Source organism: Verticillium dahliae, genomic scaffold, assembly GCF_000150675.1.
Source record: "Verticillium dahliae VdLs.17 supercont1.11 genomic scaffold, whole genome shotgun sequence".
Classification (NCBI taxonomy): Eukaryota; Fungi; Ascomycota; class Sordariomycetes; order Glomerellales; family Plectosphaerellaceae; genus Verticillium; species Verticillium dahliae.
The window spans coordinates 280329-306323 of NW_009276930.1; the positions used below are offsets into that span (position 1 = coordinate 280329).

Below are 25995 nucleotides of genomic sequence, written 5' to 3' on the forward strand. Positions count from 1 at the left end.
TGTCGTACCTGCCACTTCCGCGAAGTCTCTGCTGTTTCCTCCTCTTACTTTTCTCTCATACCCAATCAACAATAATCAGGCCTTGGATTTTCCACTCCCATTATACCCCTTTCCTCAGTGATACCCAACCCAACCCGCTCTTAATAACAAAACAACCTCCATTGTTGGCCTGATACCAACTCCACCTCAAACGAAGAACACCATCATATTTCACCAATCCGCCCCCTACAACAGCATCACCCTTTGAGCGACTACCAAGCTCAATTCGGGACGCCGCAGTACAAAAGTTCAACCCATCCCTTCTCAACAGTCTCAGGGAACACATTACGTCGCCCATCATGTCTGCCAACGTCAACAAGCCTACCGACATCAAGAAGAAGGAGGCCGATGTCAACCGCAAGCTACAGCTCTACGGAATCATCTCCGCATTCCAGGCCGGCAAGGTTCCTTCCGTAAGCTGCCCCCCCCCCTACGCAGCAATTTTTTTTGCATCTGCGATCCTCTAGCTAACGCGTAACCAGAACGATCAAATTGATGTCGCGCTGAACAGCTTCCTTAACTCCAAGGGCATCGCGAACCCGCCGGAGAAGCTCTCGCCCGAGGGTCGTGCGCTGGTAGCCGACGCGCGCAACGTGGTCAAGAACGCCCAGCACCTGCTTCTGTCAAAGAACCAAGGAAACCTTCTCCAGGACTTCATTTGGCAGACGGAACAGTGGGATGCCAAGTCGGTCAATGTTCCTGGCGCCCCCGTTAACAAGGAGACCGCCCAGCAGCATGGCGACCAGGCCCTGCAGGGTCTGAGGACCCTCGGCACCCTGCTCATCACCAACGGCCAGTTCCGCAAGCTCCTGAAGGATGCTTCCGTTCTGCTGCGTGACATCGCGGGAGACGCAGCCACCAATGCCGCCTCTCAGGTTCGACCCTCGCAGGAGCAGCTCGACGACATTGACCGCCCCGCCGAGGACAACACCTGGCACGACGCGCCCGACTTTTCCAAGGACAACATGCGCAAACAAGCCCAGGGCCTGTACAAGGGTGACGCCAAGAAGGACCTGAAGGATGTCGCCACTGCCGGCAACCAGGCCGCTCACCCCACTGGATCAAGCGACCCTAATGACCTCGCCCAGGCCACTGCTCGCGACCAACAGCAGGGCACCAACTCCGGTGTGAATGCGCAGGCTGGCGTTTCCAACGCGAAGCAGACCCTCCAAGACAAGGTTGACAAGAACGTCAACCCTGAGACCCAGGAGCAGATCAAGAAGTCCAAGGAGGAGTACCGCCGCAAGGCTCGTGACTACCTCAGCAAGAAAGTGCCGGAGAACCGCCGTGACCAGACCATCTGGCGCCTCAAGAAGATGGTTCTTGAATGCCAGCAGCACCCGGATTACTCTCAGGCCATCGAGACTCTTCTCAACCTCGCTGAGGAGTACGGTAGCCACTCCAGGGCCATGGCTCAGGGCGGCTCTGGTACTGTCAGGGAGGCCCGCGGCGGTCTGGCCCAGGCCGAGTCCGACCTCAGGACTCTGATTGAGCGCTTCGCCAACAGCACTTCGACCGAGGATCTCTGGAACTCTATTGGTCAGATCTACCAGGACGCCGACCGCGACCCTGAGCTCAAGGGCTGGTTCAAGTCTATGAACCAGTACATCCGCCGCTGCCTGCTGAAGCAGGGTTACATCCTCGAAGACGCCTCCAACGAGGAGTGGCGCCGCCTGTATGACCAGGGTCGCTACCTTCTGCGCGAGAAGTACCGCTCGCACACTGACCGCGTTGTCGACGAGATGCGCTTCATCATCAATGAGTTTGACAACGACCCTCAGAACAAAGCTTTCGGTCAGTCCATTCAGAAGCTATTCCAGGACCTTGGCAACGATGAGAATGGCAAGCCCACCTTCAAGCCTCACCTTGTCAAGGACCTTACAGAGGTCATCGTTCCCGCTATCTTCGAGAATGCGGCCTACATCCCCGTCCCCCGCATCGAGTACTCCGACCCTCAGTTCGATGCTGTCATCGAGAACCTGGTTCTCGAGTCGGACAACTTCATGCCCAACGTCATGGAGATCAACACCGAGCACCACTTCCGCTGGGGCCGCAAGAAGATTGCCAACAAGAACAAGCAAGTGTTCGACATCAAGGTTTCTGGTATTCAGATGGATCTTCGTGATGTGAGCTACCACATCGCCCGCAAGCAGGGATTCCCCTCGATCACCGATACCGGTGTTGCCGACTTTATTCTTGCCGGCGATGGTTTCTCCTTCAAGGCCAAGTGCGCCACCGCCGACAAGTCTGATCGCCAGAACTTCTTCAAGATCGAGAAGGTCGATGTCGACATTAAGAACATGAGCATCAAGCTGAAGCAGTCCAACCACAAGCTTCTCTTCAACCTCTTCAAGCCCATCATGATGAAGGTCATCAAGCCCGCCCTGCAGAAGGCTGTTGAGAAGAGCCTCAAGGATCAGGCCAATCAGCTCGACCAGCTGCTGTACCAGATCAAGCAGGAGGCTGACCGTGCCCTTGACGAGGCTCGCTCCGATCCCGAGCGTACTCCCAACATTTACAACCGCTACTACACGGCCGCCCAGAAGCGTGTCCTGCAGCAGAAGCAGAAGGCCAAGGAGATTGCTCAGGACAAGAAGGTCAATGTTGCCATGACCAAGGAGGACAGCATCTTCCCCAACATCAACCTTCCTGGAGGCATCAGCACCAAGGCCACTGAATACAAGGAGCTCGCTCGCAAGGGAGACCGCTGGGAGAGCCCTGTGTTCTCCATTGGCAAGGCTAGCAAGTCGAACGACATCCCCGTCGCTCCTAAGATTCAGCGCAAGACCCATGGCCCCATGAGCCCTCCCAAGACGAGCGCCCAGCCTACTTCGGGTCAGGGCTACTCCAACGGACAGGCCCACGGCAGCCAGGGATACAGCAACAACCAGGCTTACGCCACGGGCCAGGGTCTCGGCGGTCAAACCTACGGCACTCAGGGCCAGGGTCTTGATGGACAGGGCTACGGAGGTCAAGGCCTCAGCGGGTCTGCCCTCGCAGGCCAGGGCATATCTGCCCAGGCACTCGGCGGACAGGGCCTCACGGGCCAGGGCATCATCGGCGGCCAGAGCCTCACCGGTGACGGCCTGACCAGCCAGAACCCCAACTCTCAGACTGTTCCCCTTGGCCACGCCGGCCAGGAGTCTCCTTTGTTCACCCGCTAAGAAATGAAAGTAATTCCCTTTGTCTCTCGTCATGAAGTTTTCAGGTCCTACGCTATACCCGGATGAGGAAGGGCTTTGGTAATAAGCAGCCGCAGATAATATAATTACATGAGTTCGACATGAATATGACCTTGTTCGCTGGTGGTTGTACTGTGACTCGTACAGCGTTTTCATGTTTTTTCCAGACCGAAGCATGTAATAAAAAAGCCCACGACTAAAGAGGATGAATTGTGACCATCTCGCCGCGGGTTGTCTCAGACTTTCTCTCATCGATACTTCCCCCCTCCCAAGCTTTCCATCATGTCAGGCCGCACAACCCACCACTCCATCCTGATAGTGCGTCCCTTTTCTCCCCCGCCAGCAGCAAACCCACGAGCCTCAGCACAAGGCATGACCCCCAGCACCTCGACCCGATCCCCCATGCCGTAGTCCCGGATACTCGTCCCGAGCAGGTCCGCGACGTCCTCGGTGCCGATGGCGAAAGCGCCCTCGGCGCGCGCGACGACAGCGCACGTCCCCGTCGCGACGAGCGGCGTCCAGCCCCCATCCGCCCCTGGCGCGGAGAGCAGCCAGTGGCCGCTCGACCCGGCCGCCCACGTCTCGAGGAGGGCGCAGTCTGCTGTTTCTGGGGCCGAGGGGTCTGTTGACTTGCCCGAGAAGATTGCTGAGGCGGCGTCGCAGAGGAGGGTGGGGCATGGGGTTGTCGTGGTGCGGTTCGGTGCGTGTTGGCCTGCGAGGCTGGCGTCGATGGTTTTCTCGAAGGTGGTGGAGAGGTAGAGGGGTTTTGGGTCGCCGGAGGACATTTTGAGGGCTTCGCAGGTTGTGTTTGGGATGGGGGGGTTGCAGGCTGGGAGGGCGGCTGAGAGGACCGGGCTGCACGCCGTGAGAAGGAGGGTGATGAGCGCGAGGACGTTGAAGGTGCGGTGGGCCATTGTCAGGTTCTTTTTGGCTTCGGATATGCGGGTGGTGACTCGACAGGTTTGTAAGACAGAAGTGGGTGGTTTGCCCAGTGAGGCGATGGGGTGTCGTTGGAGGTTTCGCTGTGGCGGGCTGTCAGCCTCATGTAGTGAATGCCACAAAGGTCAGTGAGTCCAGGCAGCAATCAACCCATCGAGGACGGCGGAGCCGATGAGGAGGCATTCGGTCGTCAGTGATGTATGGCCCAGTGCTCACACTCCCCCGCGGGAGCCGTGGTGTTTTGTCTCCAAACAGACGTCGTCCAATGTGGGGCAGAGGTGACGTGAGGTTCATCTCTCGAGGCTCGTGGGTGGTCCGAGACCCCTGTGTCACGTTGATTAATGTCTTTCATGCGCGACGATCCTCCTCTGTTCAGGGATCTCGCACATGCCATTGCGCAAGGCATCATCTTGTTGCGGTCGCACTGTATGTCTTTGGTCGGTGGTGAGCCATGCCACCTGCGGCTCTGGTTGGTCTGATGGAGTACTTATCCAGGTGCCTGTGTAGGTAGCTATCCAGGCTGTTGGCTCATCTTCGTGCCGCTTGCAGGTGGAACAGCTAGAGTGACGAGGTCTAGCTCACACTTTCACAAATTGTCTGCCGTCCCATGACCGCCGCTGAGCTCTGCTCGGAGCAGGACCCATAGTCTGATCCTTGTGGCAGATGCATGGGGTATTTTTCAAGTCAAACTAGTCAGAGGAGAGTGCGAGTCGTCAGTATTGAATGTTAAAAAGTCATCTCAATCAAAGGCTTCCTTCATTAAGCCCTTGGCTCAAATCTTCCGAGCATGCCCATGAAAACCGTCATCCCTCGACCCAAGCTCCTGGTATCGTTTGCGTGCCTTCACTTCTCTTTGACCTTGGGCTCGCCCTTTTCTTAGCCAATTTCTTCCGTTGACGCCGTTCAAATCGCTCCTTGCGTAGGTAGGAAAGAAAAAGCCGCTCAATGCTGACACTCGACCAATGGTCCGCTGAGTCCAAAGATCCAGGGGATTCTCTAAACGGCAGAGGTTCACATTGCTCAGGGCCACAATCGTTCAAAGGCCAGTACTCGCGAGCAATCAACTCATTCGCTTCTTTGATTCGGCTGTGAGAATCATGACCCCCTTTCGCACTTTCTATTAGTAGGGCCAAGGCCCTTTCAGGAATCTTTTGTCGATGGGAACCACAAGAGCCAAGCTCTTTAAATATTTGTCGTAGCTCGAAAGCTGTTTGCTTGTCTTCGGCCTCCATCAAACGAGAACAAGTTGGCACCCAAGATCCGGCTTCCAGTGTGATCGATATATGATAACTCAACGAGTACGGTGACCCTGGGTGTACAATGTTTTACGTTGCTTCCTGATGGCTTTCGACTTCTATTGACTCGCCTTGCAAGTATTCATGGACATTAACGCCGGCCATTTGAAGCAAGTACAGCCATCTGCCAAGTGCTGTCTCGATGTCTGAAGAGTATTCTCCCACTGCACAAGCAAAATCAACGGTATAAAGGAATGGAACTAAGCACATTGGCTTTTGCGTGCCAGCCGCATCTTCTACTAACATTTTCAGAAGTGATTGTTGCGCTTCGAAGTTTAGACTGCCCTCCGGGGCGTCGACGTTCATTACGCATTCGAACGCCGAATACCAGCTGAGGCGGCGAAGATGTTGGTACTCATCAAACATGTAGCATTGACATCTTTCAAAGCAATACTGAAGATAAGCTGGACTCGGACAAAGCACAATAACAGACCGGAAAAGTGGCTCGATGGACTTTTGCTTCCAAAACGGAAGTACCATGTCCATGATTTCGGCAGCGTGATGTCTGCACTTGAATTTGCACCAATCTTTTCCAAACAGTCTAGAGTGAGGTATGACGGCTTTTTCAAGGCTTCGGTGCGTTGTCAGTGTCAGAATCTGGATGAGCAGGTAGCATGTACTAGAGCTCACATATTGTATGCTTTGTCTCTCAGCTCTAGCGGGCTTTGTTTCCCAAAGAAATCGGACAAGACGTGTGCAGCCAGTCCAGGCTGCAGCCTATTTGCATGTTAACTTTCATGAAGCGAACTAAGCACCTGTATGATTGCAAAGACAAATCCCGAAAGATACGCGTGGAATTTACTTCGAAAAGCGTACAAGGCCTCGTACTTATAGGATCATGTCCAACAAGTTGGGCATTCAGCGAAAGACTGCGTTTGCTTAAAAGCTCCTGTAGGGCCCCTACATCATCGCGATAAAGTGCTGACTCAATCTTTCTTGCAATCACATCAGATCTCCGCCCATATGCGCAAAGCTTGACAACATAAGGCATGCTCAGCGCAAAAGATGGCGCGGCGATAAACCCTGGTCGCCAGGTAAACTGAACACGGTATGATGAGATGTAATGGGAGAAGATCAGACTAGTTTCATAATCCACACGGTCGGGCTGGCACTCGTCCTTGTCGCGAACTTGAGTGGTTCTCTTCTTCTGTTGATGACAGACCTCAAGCGAGAAGAGCCAGCGTGAAACCTCGCTCCGCACTTCAGTCTTCTCCAAAATGATGGCAGACTTGCTAGTTTCGGCCCCTGTAAAGGGCACAAGCTTCCTGGGGATTGGCGTCATTTCTGGCGCACTGATGTTGAGCACGTCGCTCGTCTTCTGAGGTTGTGGCGATATGACAATGGTTTGGTGTATAGACTCGACACTTGAGCTGCAAATACCGTCAAAAAAAAGCTCACAAACTGGAGGGATGGATTCCTGATGTAACACACTAAATATCAGGCGTCAATGCTCGGTCAAGCATGGCGAGGTCACTATCCAGCTCGGCGACCAACTTCTGAATGGAATCCTTCTGCTTGACGAAATGCCTTCCTGGCCCATCGATCAGTCCCTTCTTTGCAAGCCTCTTCTGTAAGTCAGTGAGGATTTCTCCGAGCTCTTTGATGGTACCATCAATGTCGCGCAGTAGATTCTTGCACAAGGCCTCGCTGATGAGACGTTGACCTCGGACGACGTTCTCATCCCGGAAGATGGCTTTGATGCGAGCGCATCGGTTCTCGACAAACCCAAGCTTGGTTTCGAGTCGCTGGATGTCTCGTGGTGCGGAGCGGTAGTCTTCGATCACAGACTTGACTTTCTGCGACGTGTCGATGGCCTGGATCGCGAGCCCGACGACGCCGATGACGAGTTCCACGGGCATTGTGGTGCTGTCCTAATCAATACAGAGTACAAGAACAGAACTGCAATGCAGACGAGACGTGAAATTGGCAAAACTGATGGGTGAAAGCTGATTGAAGAAGAGCGATAGACGCCGCGAGCTTCGCCGATACGCCAAGGATGGCGGGGGCGAGATGGATGAAGAGAGAGAAACAACGAGATGCCTTGCAGTCTGCCTCATCATTCTCGAAGGGCCGAGGGCGCTGCATGATACCCGCTGACTTCAGACACGGCAAACGGTTCGCAGCCATGATCTGCATGCCCCGGGGTCGCAGAAGATTCGCCAGCCTGATGACCATTGCAAGAAACCAAGCGTATTCGCGAGAACAGCAACGGGGCCTCAAACATGAACGATAAGGTCATGAATGTTCCTGGCAGTCATGGTGCTGGAGGGATTGCTCCCTCCCTCGCCACTGTTTCGGCTTCACAGGTGCTCCCCACGAGAAGGGATCCCTCGGCACCAGGTCGACAAGAAGTCCACGGGGAATCATCCAGAGAGCCACTGGACCTAAACTTGGCACGACCCATTCACTGACAGGGCTGTGTCCTGACTGAGGTACGCAAGTAGCCAGCGATGGCACTATATTCACGTTCTTGCAGCCCTCAAGACGACCACGCCCGTGGCTCCACAGTCCTCCCCTGAAGACCCTTCTTGCACCTCCCAAAATGCAGAGATGGTCTCCCGTCAAGTCGGCTATCGAGCAGGTCTACAGTGTATATTCAGAAGTAGAAGCTAGGGAGACCAGGACATTCGCTTGCTAGATAGGTCCGCAGCGTAAACTATGATCATCATCATCAATCTTCTTTGCCGTACCCAAGCATGTGTAAACTGACTTGTGAATATTATTCATATCTACAGAAAAACCCCCGAGAGTAAACAGACGAAGCATCCCCACACCCTTAGGTCCCTCACCTGCTCCCCCCCGGCAGCGGCCTCGGCCCCACAATCTGCCTCCGGCCGGCGCCGATGCCCTGACCGCCCTTGTTCTGGCTGTCGCCGCCCGTGAAGCCGGACCACTGGCCGACGTCCCAGCGGCCGCCAACACCGCCTCCGATACCGTCGACGCCGTCGCCGGACCGCACGGCCTTGGCCGTCTCCTGCTGTGCCTCCTCCCACTCGCGCTGCCGCTGCCTCTCCATCTCCATCTCGCGCTCGAGGAGTGACTTGGACGCCCAGCCGCCAGCCTTGGTCTTGGCCTGGCTCTGCGCACGCCGGCGGTCCTCGCCGTCCTGCTCGGCCGTGGCGCCGAGCTCGCGTGAGTATGTCTGTGTCGGGGCCGCCTGCTCCGGGGCCGGGTTACTGCTGAGGAACTTATCCGTGCGATTTTGCTGTGGCGGCGGAGGTTGGGGTGAGGAGGAAGATGAAGTGTATGCCGTGGGGTCGGGAAGCGGCCGTGAGCTGCCCGTATGGTTCTTCTTGACAATCAGGGGCGGCGCAATGGCTGCGGGTTCCTGCTTCGGACTCTTAGCCTTGGCGGGTGCTGCGAATGCCGCGGGATCGGGCAGGGGGCGGTGGGATTCGCGTAGGTGCCGGAGGGGAGACGGCGCCTCGCTGGTTGTTCAGGGTTGAGCCAATGTCAGGCAGCGGGCGAGGCGACTTGGCCGAGGGCGTAGGCGAGGCTGCCATGGGCCGCGCCGGTACAGGCCTGGGCCCTGGTTCTTGCGACTGGTTCCACGCCGTCCTTAGGACCTCGCGCTCGCCGCGAGACCATGAGTCCTGGCGCATGGGCGGGCTCCCCTCCGCGGGCCGACTCCTAGACCGGGCCCTTGACTTGGGGTCCTCGACGACGCGCGGCTGCTGCCCGGTGCGGCCCTGCCGCTCCTGCTCATACTGCCTCTCGCGCTCGCGGGCCTTTTCGAGCTCACGCTCGAGCTCGGCAATGCGCTCGTTGCCTGTCTTCTGCGGCTTGAGTCCCTGCTCCTCGTTGTACTGGCTGAGGAACTGGCCGCGCAGCCGCGCGTCGCTGTTGCTCCGCGAGCTGTTTTTCTCGGCCGCCAGCCGCGCCTCAGCCTCCTCCTCCTCCCTGCGGCGCTTCTCCTCGGTCATCTTCCACTGCCGCTCTTCCTCCTCCCACTTGCGCTTCTCCTCCTCGGCCTTGCGCCGCGACGCCTCCCGCTGCAGCTGCGTCTGTTCCTCCCACCTACGCTCCTCTTCGAGGCGCGCTTGCTCCTCCTCGGCCTCGCGCTCGGCCTGGCGCCGCCTGTTCTCCTCCTCAGTCTGCAGCCGCTGCTGCTCCTCCTCAGCCTCGCGCTCTCGTCGCAGACGCTGCTTCTCGGCAAGGCTGGGCACGGAGGGGCCAGCGGTCGTGATCTGTCTGCGCCCACCGAACGAGATGCCGAGGTTGCCCTGGCTGGCGCCGCCGAGGTAGCCGTACTGCGCAATGTTCCAGGCCGGCGAGGTCGCGCCCTCGTGCTCCTTGCGGCTCCAGCTGCTAACGGGAGACGTGGGCTTCGTGGGGCTGCTCTTGGTGGGGCTCCAGCGGCCAGAACCCGAATCACCCGTCTTGTGCGACGACAGGGCGGGCCGCTGCTGCTGGCCGGCGCCAAAGGCGGACGAGCCGTTGCTCGCCGTCGACAGGCCCCTGTTGCGGGCCGGCAACGCCGGCGAGTTCGGACCGGTGCTCTGGGGGCTCAGGACGCTGCTGCGCTTGGGGCCACCGACGGCCGAGGGGAACCTGGCGGGGTTGGCGCCGTGGGCGGCACGGCTGAAGGCGCTGATGCACTGCAGGACCTGGGCGGGGTCCTTTTGTTCGTAGAGATCGACGGTCAGGAAGACATCGTGTTCTTGGAGGTTCAGTGGCGGGGACTTGCAGGCGCGCAGAAAGTGGGAGATGTTCTCCATTTGGACGAACGGCATGGCGGACTGCTTGAACTTGATGCCTGGCGGGGGCAATGCGAGATTGACGAGCCTATGTTTGTCGGAACATTTTATTAGTATGAGGGTCTACCTCTTGATGCAGAGTATCATGAAGGGGCAGCTGTCGATGCAGAGTATCATGGAGGGGCATTTCGTACTTGCAGAGAGCCACACCATCCTTGAGGCTCTCGAGGAGATCACCGGGTGAAAGCCTCTCGCCGAGCGTAGATTCAATCCATGACTTGACTTCATTGGCGGCGGCTGGTGTGTATCTGTCGAGGCGCAGTTTGCGCAGGTCCTTGTCCAAGGACGATACAGATGCCATTTCGAGGGCTGCTCTGAATCCCTGTTTCTCGTTTCTTGTCTGGGCTTGCGTTGGAAGTGTCGTTGAAAGTGTGTGGTCGCAGAATTGATCGATAGATGGCACGTCTCGCAGAAGATTCGTCGGGTTTCGACAGGCAAAGAAATGACAATGTTGGGCGTCGAAGGCGGGGGTCTCAGGGAGGATCGGAATGTGAGGGAGAGCAATTGCCGTCACTGATGATGCGGCAAGCTGACGGCTCGTTGGGTGTCGATAGTGTCGATAGGGTGAATGATGCAAGTGATGAATGTGTGGCGCGATGAGACTGCCGGCGTCGTGGCAAGCATTGGCGAGACCAACGCACCTCGTGGGATGGGGTTGTGGGTGGGAGATTTGATGTTTATGCCCAGGGTTTCTGGAAGGTGATTGATGAGGCCGCAGCGAAGAAACCTGGACCATGACCAGAGCACAGCCGGCTGGGCCGCGCTTCCTGTGAGGTCTACTAACAAGGCAGGTACCTGGACACTACCTCGACAAGGCAGCATGGGCAGGTACCTCGAGTGTGGGCAGTGACGTGTGCGGGGTGGCGGGTGGCTGGTGGCTGGTGGCTGGTGTCGCAAGGCTGGTGGCGGTGCAATGCTCTCTGTCGCCAGCTTGACCTCATCACTTGTCAAGACATGCTCTCTGCCGCAACCTCGACTCAGCTCGATAACTCCCCTTGACCTTGACACACCAGAGGGCCATCATGTCTTCCTTAGTCCAGACATGGTACAGGTGGAAGATGCTGCGTCTCCCGTGGCGCAAGCAATTCCTCATCGGTACGTTTCCATGCTGCGTCCCACACCCACCTGCAAACGCCCCCAACCAAAGTTTGTCTCCTGACCCCGTCCAGGCCGCGACCTCAAGGGCAACACCTTTTGGGAGTTTCGCGAACAACGCGGCGACGGCCCCGGCCGCTTCCGCCGCATCGTCAAGCCCCCGCGCTCGACCCACTACTCCGAAGTCAACGTCTCGCCCCTCTGGCACCAGTGGCTGCGTTACACCCGCGAGAACCCGCCGTCCATTGAGGAGCAGTCCAACGACGAGTTTCGCCAGGAGAGGATGAAGACGCTCGCCGCCCAGGCCGATGCGCGCTGGGAGGCGAAGCCTAGGGTCATGGACGCTCCCGGCCGCGACATGGGCCAGCCCGTGCCGGCGCTCGACACCTCCAAGACGCAGCCGATTGCGCCTGAGCGCGTTGCGGTCAATGAGGCGAGGGACGATGCGGCGAGGGCGCCGACGGCAACAACACAAGCTGCTGCGGCGGCACCGGAGGAGAAGAAGCCCGAGCAGGACCCCTGGAAGAAGGCGAGAGGAGCTGGAGAAGGGTGGCAGCCAGAGGCGTGGACGCCAGGGTCTACACGGAAGAGGTGATTCCTTCCGACATCATCTACACGATTGTACCACAACACATATGTACAACCCGCACAAAATTGTATAACATGTACAACACGTACAACATGGACAACATCTTAGAGAAGCATATCCCGCTCTTCATACCTGCCTTTTTGTCCAGAAAGGCCCTTTGAGCGTAATCATAATGAACATGGGGACTTGAACGCCCAGAACGCCCCCGCCATGCAATCCGGCCATCCGCCAGCTTCTTTTCACCATGGCTCTTAATCCCCCTTGGCCTCGGGCTCCCTCTTGACGTCATGGTCCAGCGCAGTGCGCAGCCTGTCCTCCTGCCGCCTCCAATGGCTCCCCTCCTCGTAGTCCTTGCTGATCTTGAGCGCGTTGCGCAGCCTCTCGCTCTCCTTGATCTTGGCATCCGCCATCTCGTGCACCTGGTGGCTCTTGAACCCCTTGCGGATCGGGCCGCCGCCGCCGCCGCCGCCATGCTTCTTGCTCTCCATCTCGGCGAGCAGCTTCTGCCTCAGCTCGTCGCATCGCTTGTCAATCTCTTCCTCGTCGACCCTGTTGTCCCTGCTGTCAGCGGGCCCATCTCAACAACCAGTCGCCATGAGGCTATTGGGGGCATACTCTTCTTCCTCGAGCTGGTCGCGCAGGTCAAACACTTTGACCTCGACCTCGCGCTTGCGGTCGTGCTCGAGAATCTCCTTGTCGGGCTGGCGCTGCCGGTGGCGGAGCGACTCGAGGTCCTTGGGGTAGGGCGCCGCGTTGTCGCGCGGGCGCACGTGCGCGAGGTTGCGCTGGACGTAGCCGGAGGTGCCGCTGCCTCGGGGCGTCGAGAGGCCCACGTTGTCGGACATGATGCGTGATGGGCTGTGCTTTTGAGCGGTCGTGGTCCGCAGAATGGAGGAACGGAGAGGTTGGCCGTCATGGGTGGTTCAGGGCGGACGATGCAGGGCGATAAGATAATGGATGCATGCGGTAGGCGGTCAGCGTGTTCGCCGGGGGGGCGAACGTGGGCGGCGGCGGCAGGAAAGTGACGGGTGGCGGGGCATCTGAAGGAGCACCAGTGACTCTGAGAATCCTCGACATCTTTCTTGTGAGTCAGTGAAGGATCATTTGCTGACGACTTGCCCTGATCAAAAGTCAAGGTTCTTCGGAGAGAGGAGTGAGGATCCGCGGCACTTCAGTTTTCTATCTGGTTTGTTGGCCATTTGACTTCTCGAGAAACCCCCACCATGCCGTCTCTTGAAGCAGTCGCCGCGGGGCTCTCAGAGTCGCATGCAAACCCCAATGCGACAGCATCCGATGTTCCAGAAATCGCCTTCCGCCCCTGACGAGAGATCACATCCTGAACTGCTCCTATGACAGCTGGTTCCCCAAATACCGGACATCTGCTCTCAAGTCACGGATCATCAAGCTCACCCCCGACTTTGTTAAGTACATTGGCGAAGACGGCATCATCCTCGCCGACGACGATGAGACGCAGCAAGACGACAGGCCAGACGAAGAAGAATGGGCTTCTAGCGGTGCTTCCACCCGCCAAGCACCAGAATCCGACTCCGATTCCGACGACGATGAGCCAGAGGCCGACACGCGCCCACCAAACGAACGCTTCCCCGAGATCCACCAAGAGATCAAGGACAAGATCCGCGAACTCGGCGGCGCCGTCGTGCCCAAGCTGAACTGGTCATCTCCCAAAGACGCCGCCTGGATCTCACCACACCAAAACACCCTCAAGTCCACGTCGCCCAATGACATTTACCTCCTCCTCAAGAGCTCGAGCTTCGTCAGCCACGACCTCGAGCACGCCTTTGACGACACGGTCGACACATCCCCCTCGACCTCGTCCCAGTCGCGCCCCTTCCAGCCCGTCCTCGTGCTGCGCCCCTTCTTCAGCCCGCACCCGGCCCTCGAGTTCCGCTGCTTCGTCAAGCACCGCATCCTCATCGGCCTCTGCTCGCGCGACCAGAACCACTACCCCTTTCTCGAGGCGCTGCGGCCCGCCCTCGTCAGCAAGGTGCGCAGCTTCTTCGAAGACAAGCTCCAGCTCACCTTCCCCGACGGCTGCTTCGTCTTTGACGTCTACGTGCCCGAGGACAGCGACGCGCGCGACGGCCTCGGCCGCGTGCGCCTCATCGACGTCAACCCCTGGGCCGCCCGCACCGACAGCCTGCTGTTCGACTGGGCCGAACTGCTGGCGTTTGACGTGCCGCGGCCCATTCTCGGCTCCGTCGTCAGCCCGCACGAGTTTCGCGAGGACGTGGGCGCCGGCGCCGGCGCCGACGAGGACGACGCCACGACCGAGGACGAGGACGAGGCTGACGAGCTCGTGCCGGAGCTGCGGCTCATGGAGCGGGATAACCCGTCGTCGGCCAACTTTAGCTCGGCGCAGTACTCGGCGCACAAGCTGCCGAAGGAGGTTGTCGACGCGAGCACGGCCGGCGAGGGGGGTCTGCGGGAGTTTATGCAGCGGTGGAGGGACATGACGGCGACGGAAGGCGGGGGCGACGTGTGGGAGTCTCCACAGCGGTAGAATCTGCAGGTTCAATGAAGCACATGATCAAAAAGAGAGGCTCAAGCACGGGATGGGCTTTGCACGAGTAGACGCGAGGTACACGATCCGTACAATGAAGAGGTTACTAATGCTATGTGAGGTACCTTACTAGCCTCGGACCCAAAGTCGGGAAACGCATATGTCTTATCATAGGACACAGGGAAAACGTTGTTCACGTCTACAACTCCGTCTGGCCTAGTGATAATGATATCCAGTATCGCGCGGCGCTGGGCAACCGGCGGAACTGTAGACCAGAGGGATGGGAAGTGTTCCTCAGGCTGAAGCGTTGCTCTAAAAAGTTTGCCAGGGACTGGATCACCTCTATAGCTGGCTGAGACTTGGTGAGTCTTCTTTTGAATGTGTTTGTACCCAGGGGTGCCTCCTCATGGAAAATAAACATCGTCGACTCCCGTGATCTGGATCAGAAATCTGCTGCTTTGTAATGCAGAGAAAAGCGTCACGACAGTCTCGAAAGCCAGGTTGCAGTTGTCCTCAGTACAATGACTGCATAAAGCGTGTTTGTCAAATGATCATTCCGACACCAAATGGGAGCAACCGAATCAGTCAAATATTTGCCACAAATACTTGGAGGGCAACAGCACCATCAGTACACGTTCAGTCTTCGAGCCGAGTCTGAAATGCACCGCGCACATGGCAAGCTTATTGTTGGCCGGTGACTGGTGCCGAGTACAACTGTCATACCATGGTTTCACACACGTGAGAGGCTGTCGAGCTCCTAGTACTGTAGGCTAGTACCTGGTGTCGAGGTCTGGCTATATCTGATCAGCTCTAGGCATTTTGTGCGTACACCCGGCTGGATCATGCCAGGGCTTGCCTGTCCATTTTCGAAATGATGACATATTTCTTCGATATGTTGTTCAGGTGAATTTGAGAATACCTATGTAAAGGGCGAGGAGAGGAGGTGGCCAACTTGCACTTGCCCTCAGAGGAAGCGTGCCAACGACGCTAACCGCATTTGGCCGCCCGTCGTGGGTGGGAAATCCCCGACGCCTTCGCACACTGGCGCTCACTCTCCCTCAATTCAAGCCTGTTCACCCACCAGCTGTCATCAGCTGCTCAGCATCGCCAAACCATCACGTCCCATCCGCGTCCTCGCGAAAGCATCCCGCCCGACCCAGAGAACCCTTCCATGTCCGGTAGAGGCGGTGCCATCGGACGACCGCGCGGTCGCCCGAACAAGGTCACCAAGCCTCCCATTGCCGGCGGTCGCGGACGAGGCCATCGCCAGTCCTCCGTCACGGCCGACCAAATAGACGCCCAGCTTCGTGACGATGATGAGGAAGACCGTCACTCCGTCATTGCTAAAACTGAACACCTCCCAGACCAAGACGAAGACGGCGAGCACGACGACGTCGTAGACGAGGATCACCACGGTCCTCCGAATCACCACCATCCAGGCGCTCCTTCCCAGCAGCAGCAGCAGCAGCAGCAGCATCAACACCAACCGCACTTTGACCTCTCCTCCGCCGCCCACGGCCTTCTCCCCAACGGCCCAAGCCAAGCCGCCCAACAACAAGCAGAAGCCATACACTCCGCCCTCCAAGGCCTCGTCCCCGGGCCCGGCGCCCATCAGCAGCAGCAGCAGCCGCCGCCGCCGCACTCCCAGCATCAGCAACAACACCACCAGGCCCCGCCGCCGCCCCCGCAAAATTTCGCCATGGAAGCCCCCATGGACGCCGGCCCACCACGGACCGCCATCGACCTCTCCAAGGAGAGCGGCTACCCGGCCCTCCTCATCGACAGCGCCCTGGCCAAGCGTCTCGCCGACAACACGGGCGTTCGCCTCGCCGTCCAGCGCCGCCAGGACCAGGGCCTCAACCTCAAGCGCCGCAGCAACGTCGAGGCCCTGCTCGCCCACGTCTCGGGCCAGGAGGCGCACAGCCAGTGCAAGAGCTGCCACAAGGGCTACGGCCCCTGGAACGGCTGCATCGTCGTCAGCGGCCAGATGTGCGGCAGCTGCGCCAACTGCTGGTTCAACGCCAGCGGCTCGCGCTGTTCCTTCCACGGTACGTTGCTCCTCCTGTCCTTTTTGCCCGTTTCACATGATGCTCCCCCCCTTCAAACCATCTTCGCTGCTGACCAGGCGCGCGGCACAGAAACAAACCTCCCTCAACAGCACCAGCACATCCCCGCCATCCAGCTCCAGCACTCCGTCCCCGTCTTCACAGGCCTCGCCGGCCCTGTGCCTCAAGGTCTGCCCGCACCGCCGCCGCCGCCGCCCCAGCACCTCCAGCAGCAGCAGCAGCAACAGCAGCAGCAGCAGCTCGGCCCCAACTTTGCCCCCGGCGGCCTGGACCAGTACGTCCGCAGCATCCTCGACCGGCACGTCCTCGAGGCCCGCGCCGACGACCCCCACGTGCGCTACCAGTTCCGCATCGACGCCGCGGCGCGGCAGCTCGCGCTCGCGACGGCCGAGTACAGCGACTTCCTGCAGGCGCAGCAGGCGCACGAGCAGCAGCAGCAGCAGCAGCAGCATGAGCAGGGTCCCGAGGGCGACCACGGGCAGGGCATGCGGGAGGTGGAGGAGGGGGAGTAGGCTCCCCGCGTCTCCTCGCCGACACGAACAAGGGAAAACGGGCCGGGGAAGAGGGGGACGGTAGACGTTGCGTCTTGTGGTAGTTTTTGTTTCATCTGGAAAATGTTCAATGCAGGCCCCCCCCCCTCCACAGCCAGGGCTGGTGTTCTGCCGCGTGTCGACTCGAAGGGTTCATGCATCTCGCCGTGATTTTTCTGCGTGTCAGTCTCCCAGCGGCCGTGGGACCAGTACGAACGAGGAGCGAAAAGCGTTTGTGGATCATTAAACCATCAAGTTGTACAATCCCACACATGGTTGCTCTACCAGCGTTCCGTTACGCCGCCAGGTTATTCTCGTCCAGAACTGGCGGCCATACTGCGAGGCACGCGTCTAATACCTGTCGAACATGTTCCCGAGGTCGTTAACAACGCGACTCGGACTACATCAAGTCAGCCGGGCATGCAGTGAGAACATGTCCGATCTTCTTGGTCTAGCAAGTGCTGATCGCAAGCCAAACGAGCGGGGTCATCACCTCCATGCGAACGCTGACAGGCACTGTAGATGGCAAGTCACATGTGCACGGCGTAGACGTTAGGAAATTGGACTTTCATAATTAAACAGAAATATTGAACCACCCTCCGTTCCACCGCGTCACTCCTCTCGGACATGCGTTCAGGGTCATCGATTCCTCCGCTCCCTAGTTCACCATCTGCTATCCATCCATCAATCGCTTAGAATTTCAGCCTGTTTTCTCCACCCTGTTCCTCCCCTTCGCCTCGCCTTGTCGCTCGTTGGGGTCGTTGCCCCTTGTTCTTTTTGATACAGACCACCACACGAATACCGCCTCTGAAGCCTTCTGTCAGAAGGTTCGATGCAAGACACCCAGAAGCCTGACATACTGCCCACACCAAAGCAATGCAATGGAGGAAATGAGTTGGGAGCGTAACGGCCGATGCTGTGGGCGTCTGAGGAGGTTGATGTGGGCGACAGGAAACACGCGACATGGCGTACGTGAAAAAAATAAAAGGGAATCCTAGAAAACCGTCGGGTTGCCGTGTGCGTCGTCGGGAGCGGGTTGAATTCATGAGCCAACTCCCGCGACAATGTCTAGCCGGAGCCATGCCATTACGAAGTAAAGGGTATTTGCTGAGAAGTAAAAAAAAACATTGCACTCAAATCAGGCCGCAAAGACGGAGGTTCTCCTGGATGATGATATCTGCGCGGACAGAGTTAGCTTCTGCAGTATTGCATCAAGCCCAAGCTAGCTAGGACTCACCATTGACGGCCGCCATGACGAAGCGGATTTGCGTCGTATCCGTCGCGCAGGTGAAGTGCGTGTAGATCTGCTTGGTCTCATGCTGGTTCAAGCTGACGAAACGGTTGAGAATGTAGTCGCACGCCGCGGCGTAGTCATCGCCACCCTCGTAGTCAGGGAAGTAGTTCTTCATGGGGCTGACGGGCAACTTCTCCTTGAAACGATCGATCTTGTTCAGGAAGAGGATGATAGACGTCTTGATGAACCACCTTGAGTTGCAAATCGAGTCAAACAGTGTCAACGCCTCCTGCATACGGTTGACCGTCTCATCTTCGAAAAGCAGCTGGTCGTATTCGGAAATGGCAACGAGGAAGAGGATTGTTGTGACGTTCTCGAAGCAGTGAATCCACTTCTTTCGCTCTGATCGCTGGCCACCGACATCGAACATCCTGTAGGTCAGATCGCCAATGATGAACGTGGTCTCCGTAATACCAGTCGTCTTGACACGCGATCGCAGGACATCTTGGTCGTTGGGCATGTAATCAGGGGCGGCGATTCGGGCAATGTTATCGAAGTAGCTGACGTTTGTTAGCAACGAATGCAATTTCGAGCCGTGCGTGGGCAACTCACTATCTCGCCGAATCGTTAAGCTGGTACTCCCTGGAGCGCTTGAAGCACTCCTGGACACCGCGGTCCTTCCACAGCGCCTCGATGGCGCTGCCGACCTCGGGAGGCAGGACATCGCCCTCAATCTGAGCCGGCTGCATGAAGATGGTCTGGACGTGGTACTCCATGCGCTGGTCCTCAAGCGGAAGCTCGAGAGACTCCATGGCCTCGAGGATGACACGCATCGACTGGACGGTGTTGCTGAAGATGATTTCCTTGAACGACTCGCGCTCGTCGCGCGAGTAGCCTCCCTCGTGGATGAGCTTCATCTGCTTGAGGATCGTGGACTTTCCAGATTCACCAGCACCTGTAGACGTGTTAGTTTGAATGCCGAGAGACGACAGCAATCACGTTGCTGGACATACCCAGAAGAAGCATCTTGATCTCGTTGCGCTGCATCATCTTATCCCTCTTGAGCTGGTTCTCAATCTCCTCGTTCCGGGCCTTGCCCTCCTTCTCCTCCGTACTCATTCCGCAACCCATGGTGCCGGTGTTTCCTGGTGCTGAATATGTGGTGTATTATAGTGGGACAGTTCGAAGTTTAGTGTGACTGCTTGTTGGCGAGACTTGGGTACCAATGTTGACCTGCTGATGAAGAATATTTGATTAGCCCACGCTTCTTCGCGAGCCAAATAGAATGCTATTCCAAGCCGCGCCTCGAGATATGTCGTGCAGCTTCGGCCCGTGTTATTCATCGACTCGTGTATGATTTTCCATCCGACGTGGCGTGATTGTGCAAGAGTCGCGAGCGAGTTCGGTCGATCGCGAGGGTAGGCAGATGTCGTTCTCGAGAGGCGTGTCGAGGTCGAGTTTGGTGGCTCAGGAGGCCAGGCGAGGAGACGGCCAAGGAGACAACCGCCGGAATAGGTACGACGACAAGAATTGCGCGGGAACAGCGCGGCACAGGGCAGAACTCACCAATCCTACAGTCGTTGTGCACCAGTCAATTGACGATGGCAATGGGAATGAAGCAAAAAAGGAACGAGAGACGGCAACAAAACCGATCGTCGGCGTGGTGAGAGATGGATGGTTGCGACGGTGTCTTCGAGATTGGGGGAGAAGGGGGAAAAGAGGAAGGGGCTTTGGTTTGGTTTGGCTTGGGAGGTGCGTTTAATGCGGGTGGAGAGGAACAAGGACTGGCGGCCAGGGGGGGGGAAGGGACATGGACGGGGATGGGATGAGATGGGATGGGCCTGGGAGACGAGAGAAGGCCGTGGCCGGGGGTGTGTGGGTGACAATAAGCCAGACGCCAGTGCGGTTTCGGGTGGTACGGGGCTGCAGGTACACAGTATGGGAGCGGATCTGTGGGCATCGTTCGAATGCAGGAGTAGGGGACAGACTCAAGGGACCATCAGCGACAAGGGCGCCCCGACCACTCCACTACACGCTGGAAGGCATCAGCAAGGCATCAGGTGTGGGTGGCCCACGGAGCACCCAGTGGTTGCTGGGAGTAACAGTGCGAAGATGCCAAACAAGTGACACTGGACCTGTCGCTCCCCCGGCGGGGCGCCCACCCCGAATGCACTGGTGTCGCAGGTGGGGACACTGCGCCGTCCAGTCACAGGGCGCAGACGGGCTAGGTCGACGATGTCTTTGAAGTGAGGAAGGAACTACCCAAGCTACCTCTTGCTTGCCTCGCCTCGCCTCGCCGCCCTGGCCTGGTCGTCCCTGCCCGCCGCCCTGACTAATGTAAAATTTCCTCGCGCCATTCAGATCACGGACCCCAGCCATCGTCGTCTGTAGTCTGTGGGCGGTGGTTTGTGATGGAGTCCGGAGTGCCATTACACTCTGATGGGTCTTCGCCCAAAATGCTCCAGGTGAGAACCCACGAACTCGGAAACGGCAATCGCCTCTTCGCTGATGCTGACTGAATCTCTGGGTGCAGTGTGCGGACAGATACCTGCCGGCATATGTACAGGACAAAGTCCCAGGTCCTGCAAGGGGATGCACCAAGGCACCCAGCGGGTATCCCCTGCAATGACCTGCAGAAGTACCTCTTCCAGCCATCGCCGACACCAGTGACGGACGTCACCCATCTTGGGAACAAGTGTACAGGCTCGTCAGGTGCCCATTTGACGAGTACCTCTCCGTAAGACCTGGCGCCGGGCGACATATTAATCTACCTACGGTGCGCGTCGGCGGCATCTGGTGGTGTCGTGGGGGGCCTCGGCAACCACCAGCAACAGCGTAGTAACAGAAACAGAACCATCTCCCCAGCGGACGGGCGCTGTGTACCTACCTCGTCAAGCTTGCTTTTAAAGCACGCCAGTCAATCCAGGCACTCACATGCACTACCGAGCGCGGCTTCGCCGGCGCCATCTTCCAACCCCTCTTGCGCAGCTCGCAGCTTGCCACCCGCTGGAGCTGAAGCCTGCACGGCCGTGATTGACAAAAATACTGGATCAACGTGCGGGTGAGTTGGGGACGTGTCCCGTTACTAACCTCGTTCGCTCGCGCAACCATCCAGGCAACACATCTCCTACTGATCAGCGGCCTCTCATTTAATCTGTAAGGGGGGGCCTGATCGCTGATGACGGACAGCCAGCTTTCGCCATGCTGCGGTGTATCCGCCCAAAGAAGGCATCGAGAACCTGGCCTGGTTCTGAATACCTAGGTATGCTGCGGATGCCCGTTGGGCATCACAATACCTTTCTTCCACTGGCTGAATGCTGTCGACACGCGGTTGCTTGCTTGACTCGTCGCCTCGATAAACGGTTTCGTTTGCCCTCGTCACTTTTCTTTGTCTGCTTTTTGCAGCTGCAGCATGCCGCTGCACTGGACTGTAATGTTGCCAGTCTGCATCAGCTGTCGTCGAAAAGCATCAATATGTAGGGCGATGTCTCTCAACGGCTCGAAGGTGCCGGGCCATTTGGAATAGACGGACAGCGTGCCGACAAAACAAGTGCGCGCCTATGGAACGACAAAGAATCGTTCTTCTGGAAAAGCATCAACCGACAGTCTGGAAAGACGCTTCTGCACCTTCAACTGCCAGAACTTGCTTTTCTGGGAATCGATATATGACCGAGTCTGCACGGCGTACCAAGGGTGCATAGGCTGGGCTTTTCGTCTTGGGAACCAGGGCCAGGCCAAAGATGAGAGACAGCCTTCAATGTCTGTCTTGCTGTCCGCGAGATGATTGGGCACCACGCAGCTTCTCTCCCTGCATTCGGAGCCTGCTGGATGCTTATGGTCAAAGGGGGGCCTAAGGCCTGCCAAGACCCACGATGCACCGACATCAGCCTGGTCAAACATTTGGCATCAAAGCCGACAAGCAACTCGGTTACAGAAGCCGGCGTTGAGCAACGGGAGCTATGAAGAGGTTCCTACAGGTCTCAAGCCTTGTGGTCATGGAGCCGGGCCGGCGGCGCCACACTTGTACAATTGTAACTGTCTGAGGGTGGCCAACCTCTGGTTGCCCGTCAATCGAATGATCGAAATAGTGCTGCGTTGCTTGCGTCTGGGGTTTCTACTCTCAGGCAGCAACTGACCATGCGTGTTGGCGATCATGTGGCCGGGAACCCGAGCTTCTGTCGCCGCTCGACAGCAGGCAGCACTCGGACTGATCATCCCGTCGTTTCCAGCGATGGCTTTCAAGAAGAGCTACCGGCCACCCCTATTGCAAGGCTGCGCTTCTTTCACGAAGTGTTCGGTGTCGGCAGAACGTGGTTTTCCCCACCCGGGATAAGAGGTGAGCCACAACTGGGATTCAACTGTTCATGCTGAAACGCCAGGCTAGGTTGTGGTACAGAACCTGTAAGGTTTCCAGACCACGCAAACATGAGGCATTGTTGCTCATGGTTGCTCTTGAGAGTGAGGGCAGAATTGATAGGCATTGTCAGTGCCTGATACACTTCACAGCCCGTCGAGCAAGTTTGGGAGCGGCTTGGCGGCCATGACGGGCGCATGCTCCCCCAGATCTTCAAAAGACGCCCCTGTCGTTACAGTACAACGTCCATTGTCAGAGACATGCAACAACCTAGGCACCCCGGAACGGCACAAATCTCTTCAACCTCGATAGTCTGGCATCATCTCTGCTGGACAAGCAGTTCATGTAACGCAGCTAGCAGAGGGCAACGGTTCGGTCTACAAAGCGATGCAGCGCACGTCCTCACATCCAGGAGCAGCGAGTCAGGTGTACCATCTGAAGCCAAATTTCGTCTTGGAAATAAGGGCAATTTCGCTCGCATCTCTGTCCTCTGCCGGGCTTGGGCCGGAGACTATTGCCAGAAAACCAAGGAACTAGCAGGCTCCGCCCCTGGCGCAGTGCTTGCTGCAGTCACAGTACTTCGCGCAGCAGGCAATTCCGAGGCCAGGGGAGCCACATGGCCATTCCCACATTTCGCCCCTTCACGATCCACGGCGAGATGAGCTGCCCCTGGATTGTGGTGTGCTTGTTACCGCAACGGGAGAGCATATGTGGAGTAACAGATCGTTCCGCGCCCGCATTACGAGCAAGCCTCTATTCCTAGTCCATCGAACGATGATTGCCTGCTTTGAGGTCGAGAGAGGCGTCGTGCTGCGGGCTGGCGGTTCGTCTCTTTATTAATAATTATTGACTCCCGTCCGTCGAGTGTCGTTAGCACCTTCTGGCGGAGTTGTGATAAACCCTTCATTTCGAAACGGAAATGGGCGAATTGCCTCTACCATGGTCACCTTGCATTGCATCCTTACATCTATATCACGACTGGTATTCTTCGCCGCCCGCTGCCCGAAACGTCACATCTGATGTGTTCTTGGGACGAGAGCCAGAAAAAGACCAAGGATGGGTGGACAAGCGTTTCATTTGCCAGCAGTCAGTCGGCTCGCGCACGGTGTTGGTTGCATCGGTCTTCCCCGTCGCTCCTCTTCCGAAGGATTTCCGGGGGTTCTAGAAGCAATGGAGAGCGACAGCGTGCTTGGCCACCTGAGTTTCATGTTTGCTCCAACGCGGGCGGTTTGTCTATTGAGTCAAGAAAAAGCCGTTGCAGATCCCTTTTCTGCAGTAGGCACACTCCCAGACGCACACATAACCCCTGACCATCCATCCCATGATCAGCGTGGCCGATTCAATGGTACTGTCAGCCCCCGTATTGTCTGTCTCGCTGGTGGATGAGCGCAGGCGAATCGGCGTCGCTAGGCTGACCCAGGGTTGCTGGCCTTCACTTCATCAGCCGAGGGCCGCTTTGAGGCATGGGGTGGCATTGAGCCATCGACAAGAGGAATTGGCGGGGCTGTTCATGAGTCGGTTTGGGCGAGTCTTACAACAGTTTGTTCAGCTCGACCAGCATGGAGACCACGAAGAATCACCACCAGCTCAGGCGAATAGCAATGGGGACCAAAACCGAAAAGGCGGTGGGCGAGGTTTTCAGTGAGATGACCATTGGCTGGTCGACCTACCGGCCGGTGATCAGGGGCACTGCCGAAAGTCATTAACCGCTTTTGGTAGAGGTACTGTGCCTTGGAAGGCCGCGTTCAGCCACAGCTTTACGAGCTTGTGACGACTCTCAGATTAGATTCAAATCGCTAGCTGGCACCAGGAACCTTTGGCGTCCACCATTGAGACCCCCCAATTGGCAACATACCAATGAAGCATTTGGTCTGCTTGCTCCAGCCAACATGTCTATCCCCATGAACCGTCTCGGCGGCCGCGGTACGCGTCAAAGCCCAACACCCTTCTGCTTGGCAATATGATGTCACCATCACAACATACCCTTCCCCAATGACAACGAACGCAACGCTAACTCGACCACGCTTCCTCTTCTAGCCTTCGCCCACACGGACAACGACGATGACGAGACGGAGCGCGAGTACGACCGTCTCCGCGATCTGGCCCGGGCCGAGGCCGAGAAGCGGGGGTCTTGCTTCGATCGCTCCAAGGAGGCCTACCGCAACGGCGACGGCGCCGCCGCCAAGGAGCTCTCCAACCAGGGCAAGCACCACGACGCCCAGGTAGACGCCTACAACCAGCAGGCGTCCGACTTTATCTTCCGCGCCAACAATGCCCCTGGCCGCATCGACGAGGACGAGATTGACCTCCACGGCCAGTTCGTCGAGGAGGCCGAGCGCATCCTCGAGATGCGCATGCGCGCCGACCGCGACCGCGGCCAGTCGCACGTCTACGCCATTGTCGGCAAGGGCCACCACAGCGAGCGCGGCATCCAGAAGCTCAAGCCCGCTGTCGAGAAGCTCTGTCGCGAGATGGGGCTCAACTATGCGACGGACGAGCATAACACGGGTCGTATCCTGATCAACCTCCAGGGCGGCGAGGCGGTCCTCCCGCCGCAGGGTGGCAAGCACCATGGTCAGCAGCAGCAGGGCCATCACCAGCAGCAGCAGCAGCAGCATGGTGGCTACTCGGGCCACGGCCAGCAGCAGCACGGAGGACACCAGCAGCAACAGCAGCACCAGCAAGGTTACAACCAAGGGCAGCAGCAGCACCAGGGCCAGCAGCAGGCCCAGCAGCAGCAGGACGAGGGTGCGGATCTTCTTGTCAAGCTTATGCGCAAGATGGAGAAGCACTGTTGTATGATTATGTAAATATGGTCGGAGTTGAGCGCTGGGTAGTAAGGGTGGCTTTTTGGATGGAACATTTGGTTGGGAGACGTGTGACCCTATTTCAGTAGGGCTTGATACCATTAGGGAGGAGGACTGAATTGATTCTGGAGGTGCGGGTTGAGCAACGAGAAAATCATGAGCGGCATGTTGCAAGTTTGGATCAACCTTTGCTGGCCAAGACTCCCTGGAAGCCACATCTAGTAGTGGCCACATCTTAAACCCCGCGCCAGACTTTTGCATGCGCCTCTACATGATAGCGTATCATAAGCGGATTTCATCTCGGACAAGACGTTCTGAAAAGGCGACGCCTGGGGGCGACCGGTCATGAGGTTGTGCCTCAGTCTCATATAGCAACGTCCACACCTGGTCACTTATCGCCCAATCTTATCCTTATCGCTACCTTTCCCGAATGAGCCAAGCGCTCTCCAATTGGCCATTCCAACCTCCAAGGACCCTCTTGACAAGCCGCGTTAGCAACCTCGCAGCCAGACAGCTTTACATCCCAAAGAAATTTCATCATCGCGACAATTCATCTTTCCTATCACGACCATCACGAAACTCCAACC

At 57.6% G+C, this 25995-nt stretch overlaps 12 protein-coding genes across 12 annotated transcripts; 6 read left to right on the forward strand and 6 right to left on the reverse strand.

The window, feature by feature from the left end:
- Window positions 1-338: 338 nt before the first annotated feature.
- On the forward strand, window positions 339-3203 carry VDAG_05724 (uncharacterized protein; the record flags this gene model as incomplete). Its single annotated transcript, XM_009655121.1, has 2 exons — window positions 339-452; window positions 522-3203. 2 exons carry the CDS (start codon window positions 339-341, stop codon window positions 3201-3203), a joined length of 2796 nt encoding a protein of 931 aa, XP_009653416.1.
- A 266-nt stretch (window positions 3204-3469) lies between these two features.
- On the reverse strand, window positions 3470-4135 carry VDAG_05725 (uncharacterized protein; the record flags this gene model as incomplete). The annotated part of the gene is made up of 1 exon (XM_009655122.1): window positions 3470-4135. The coding sequence occupies one exon, from the start codon at window positions 4133-4135 to the stop codon at window positions 3470-3472; it is 666 nt and encodes a 221-aa protein (XP_009653417.1).
- A 1861-nt stretch (window positions 4136-5996) lies between these two features.
- VDAG_05726 (uncharacterized protein) lies at window positions 5997-7314 on the reverse strand (the record flags this gene model as incomplete). The annotated part of the gene is made up of 4 exons (XM_009655123.1): window positions 5997-6015; window positions 6086-6172; window positions 6382-6825; window positions 6887-7314. 4 exons carry the CDS (start codon window positions 7312-7314, stop codon window positions 5997-5999), a joined length of 978 nt encoding a protein of 325 aa, XP_009653418.1.
- Window positions 7315-8240: 926 nt separating this feature from the next.
- On the reverse strand, window positions 8241-10879 carry VDAG_05727 (calponin; the record flags this gene model as incomplete). The annotated part of the gene is made up of 3 exons (XM_009655124.1): window positions 10347-10879; window positions 8930-10240; window positions 8241-8883 (listed from the first exon to the last, which is right to left on the reverse strand). The coding sequence occupies exons 1-3, from the start codon at window positions 10511-10513 to the stop codon at window positions 8241-8243; spliced, it is 2121 nt and encodes a 706-aa protein (XP_009653419.1). The 5' UTR covers window positions 10514-10879.
- Window positions 10880-11234: 355 nt separating this feature from the next.
- VDAG_05728 (uncharacterized protein) lies at window positions 11235-11902 on the forward strand (the record flags this gene model as incomplete). Its single annotated transcript, XM_009655125.1, has 2 exons — window positions 11235-11307; window positions 11382-11902. The coding sequence occupies 2 exons, from the start codon at window positions 11235-11237 to the stop codon at window positions 11900-11902; spliced, it is 594 nt and encodes a 197-aa protein (XP_009653420.1).
- Window positions 11903-12147: 245 nt separating this feature from the next.
- On the reverse strand, window positions 12148-12741 carry VDAG_05729 (pre-mRNA-splicing factor CWC21; the record flags this gene model as incomplete). The annotated part of the gene is made up of 2 exons (XM_009655126.1): window positions 12148-12445; window positions 12512-12741. The coding sequence occupies 2 exons, from the start codon at window positions 12739-12741 to the stop codon at window positions 12148-12150; spliced, it is 528 nt and encodes a 175-aa protein (XP_009653421.1).
- A 378-nt stretch (window positions 12742-13119) lies between these two features.
- VDAG_05730 (cell division cycle protein) lies at window positions 13120-14417 on the forward strand (the record flags this gene model as incomplete). Its single annotated transcript, XM_009655127.1, has 2 exons — window positions 13120-13157; window positions 13253-14417. The coding sequence occupies 2 exons, from the start codon at window positions 13120-13122 to the stop codon at window positions 14415-14417; spliced, it is 1203 nt and encodes a 400-aa protein (XP_009653422.1).
- Window positions 14418-15588: 1171 nt separating this feature from the next.
- VDAG_05731 (uncharacterized protein) lies at window positions 15589-16995 on the forward strand (the record flags this gene model as incomplete). Its single annotated transcript, XM_009655128.1, has 2 exons — window positions 15589-16465; window positions 16628-16995. 2 exons carry the CDS (start codon window positions 15589-15591, stop codon window positions 16993-16995), a joined length of 1245 nt encoding a protein of 414 aa, XP_009653423.1.
- On the reverse strand, window positions 16994-19994 carry VDAG_05732 (guanine nucleotide-binding protein subunit alpha). The gene is made up of 5 exons (XM_009655129.1): window positions 19814-19994; window positions 19261-19483; window positions 18860-19202; window positions 18251-18807; window positions 16994-18190 (listed from the first exon to the last, which is right to left on the reverse strand). Exons 2-5 carry the CDS (start codon window positions 19376-19378, stop codon window positions 18147-18149), a joined length of 1062 nt encoding a protein of 353 aa, XP_009653424.1. The 5' UTR covers window positions 19379-19483; window positions 19814-19994; the 3' UTR covers window positions 16994-18146.
- An 83-nt stretch (window positions 19995-20077) lies between these two features.
- VDAG_05733 (uncharacterized protein) lies at window positions 20078-21501 on the forward strand (the record flags this gene model as incomplete). The annotated part of the gene is made up of 4 exons (XM_009655130.1): window positions 20078-20307; window positions 20781-20984; window positions 21165-21308; window positions 21441-21501. The coding sequence occupies 4 exons, from the start codon at window positions 20078-20080 to the stop codon at window positions 21499-21501; spliced, it is 639 nt and encodes a 212-aa protein (XP_009653425.1).
- Window positions 21502-21757: 256 nt separating this feature from the next.
- Window positions 21758-22382, reverse strand: VDAG_05734 (uncharacterized protein). Its single transcript, XM_009655131.1, has one exon. The coding sequence runs from the start codon at window positions 22145-22147 to the stop codon at window positions 21806-21808; it is 342 nt and encodes a 113-aa protein (XP_009653426.1). The 5' UTR covers window positions 22148-22382; the 3' UTR covers window positions 21758-21805.
- Window positions 22383-24490: 2108 nt separating this feature from the next.
- VDAG_05735 (smr domain-containing protein) lies at window positions 24491-25411 on the forward strand (the record flags this gene model as incomplete). The annotated part of the gene is made up of 2 exons (XM_009655132.1): window positions 24491-24524; window positions 24639-25411. The coding sequence occupies 2 exons, from the start codon at window positions 24491-24493 to the stop codon at window positions 25409-25411; spliced, it is 807 nt and encodes a 268-aa protein (XP_009653427.1).
- Between the last annotated feature and the right edge of the window lie 584 nt (window positions 25412-25995).

What these genes read in the sequence shown, in the direction of transcription:
- VDAG_05732 (XM_009655129.1), bottom strand. Translation starts at nt 19,378, where the DNA reads ATGGGTTGCGGAATGAGTACGGAGGAGAAGGAGGGCAAGGCCCGGAAC. An exon ending in CTTAACGATTCGGCGAGATA is followed by an intron (nt 18,808 to 18,859) that starts GTGAGTTGCCCA and finishes AACAAACGTCAG; the next exon opens with CTACTTCGATAACATTGCCC. An exon ending in CGTCATGGCGGCCGTCAATG is followed by an intron (nt 18,191 to 18,250) that starts GTGAGTCCTAGC and finishes CTGTCCGCGCAG; the next exon opens with ATATCATCATCCAGGAGAAC.
- VDAG_05734 (XM_009655131.1), bottom strand. Translation starts at nt 22,147, where the DNA reads ATGTTTGACCAGGCTGATGTCGGTGCATCGTGGGTCTTGGCAGGCCTT.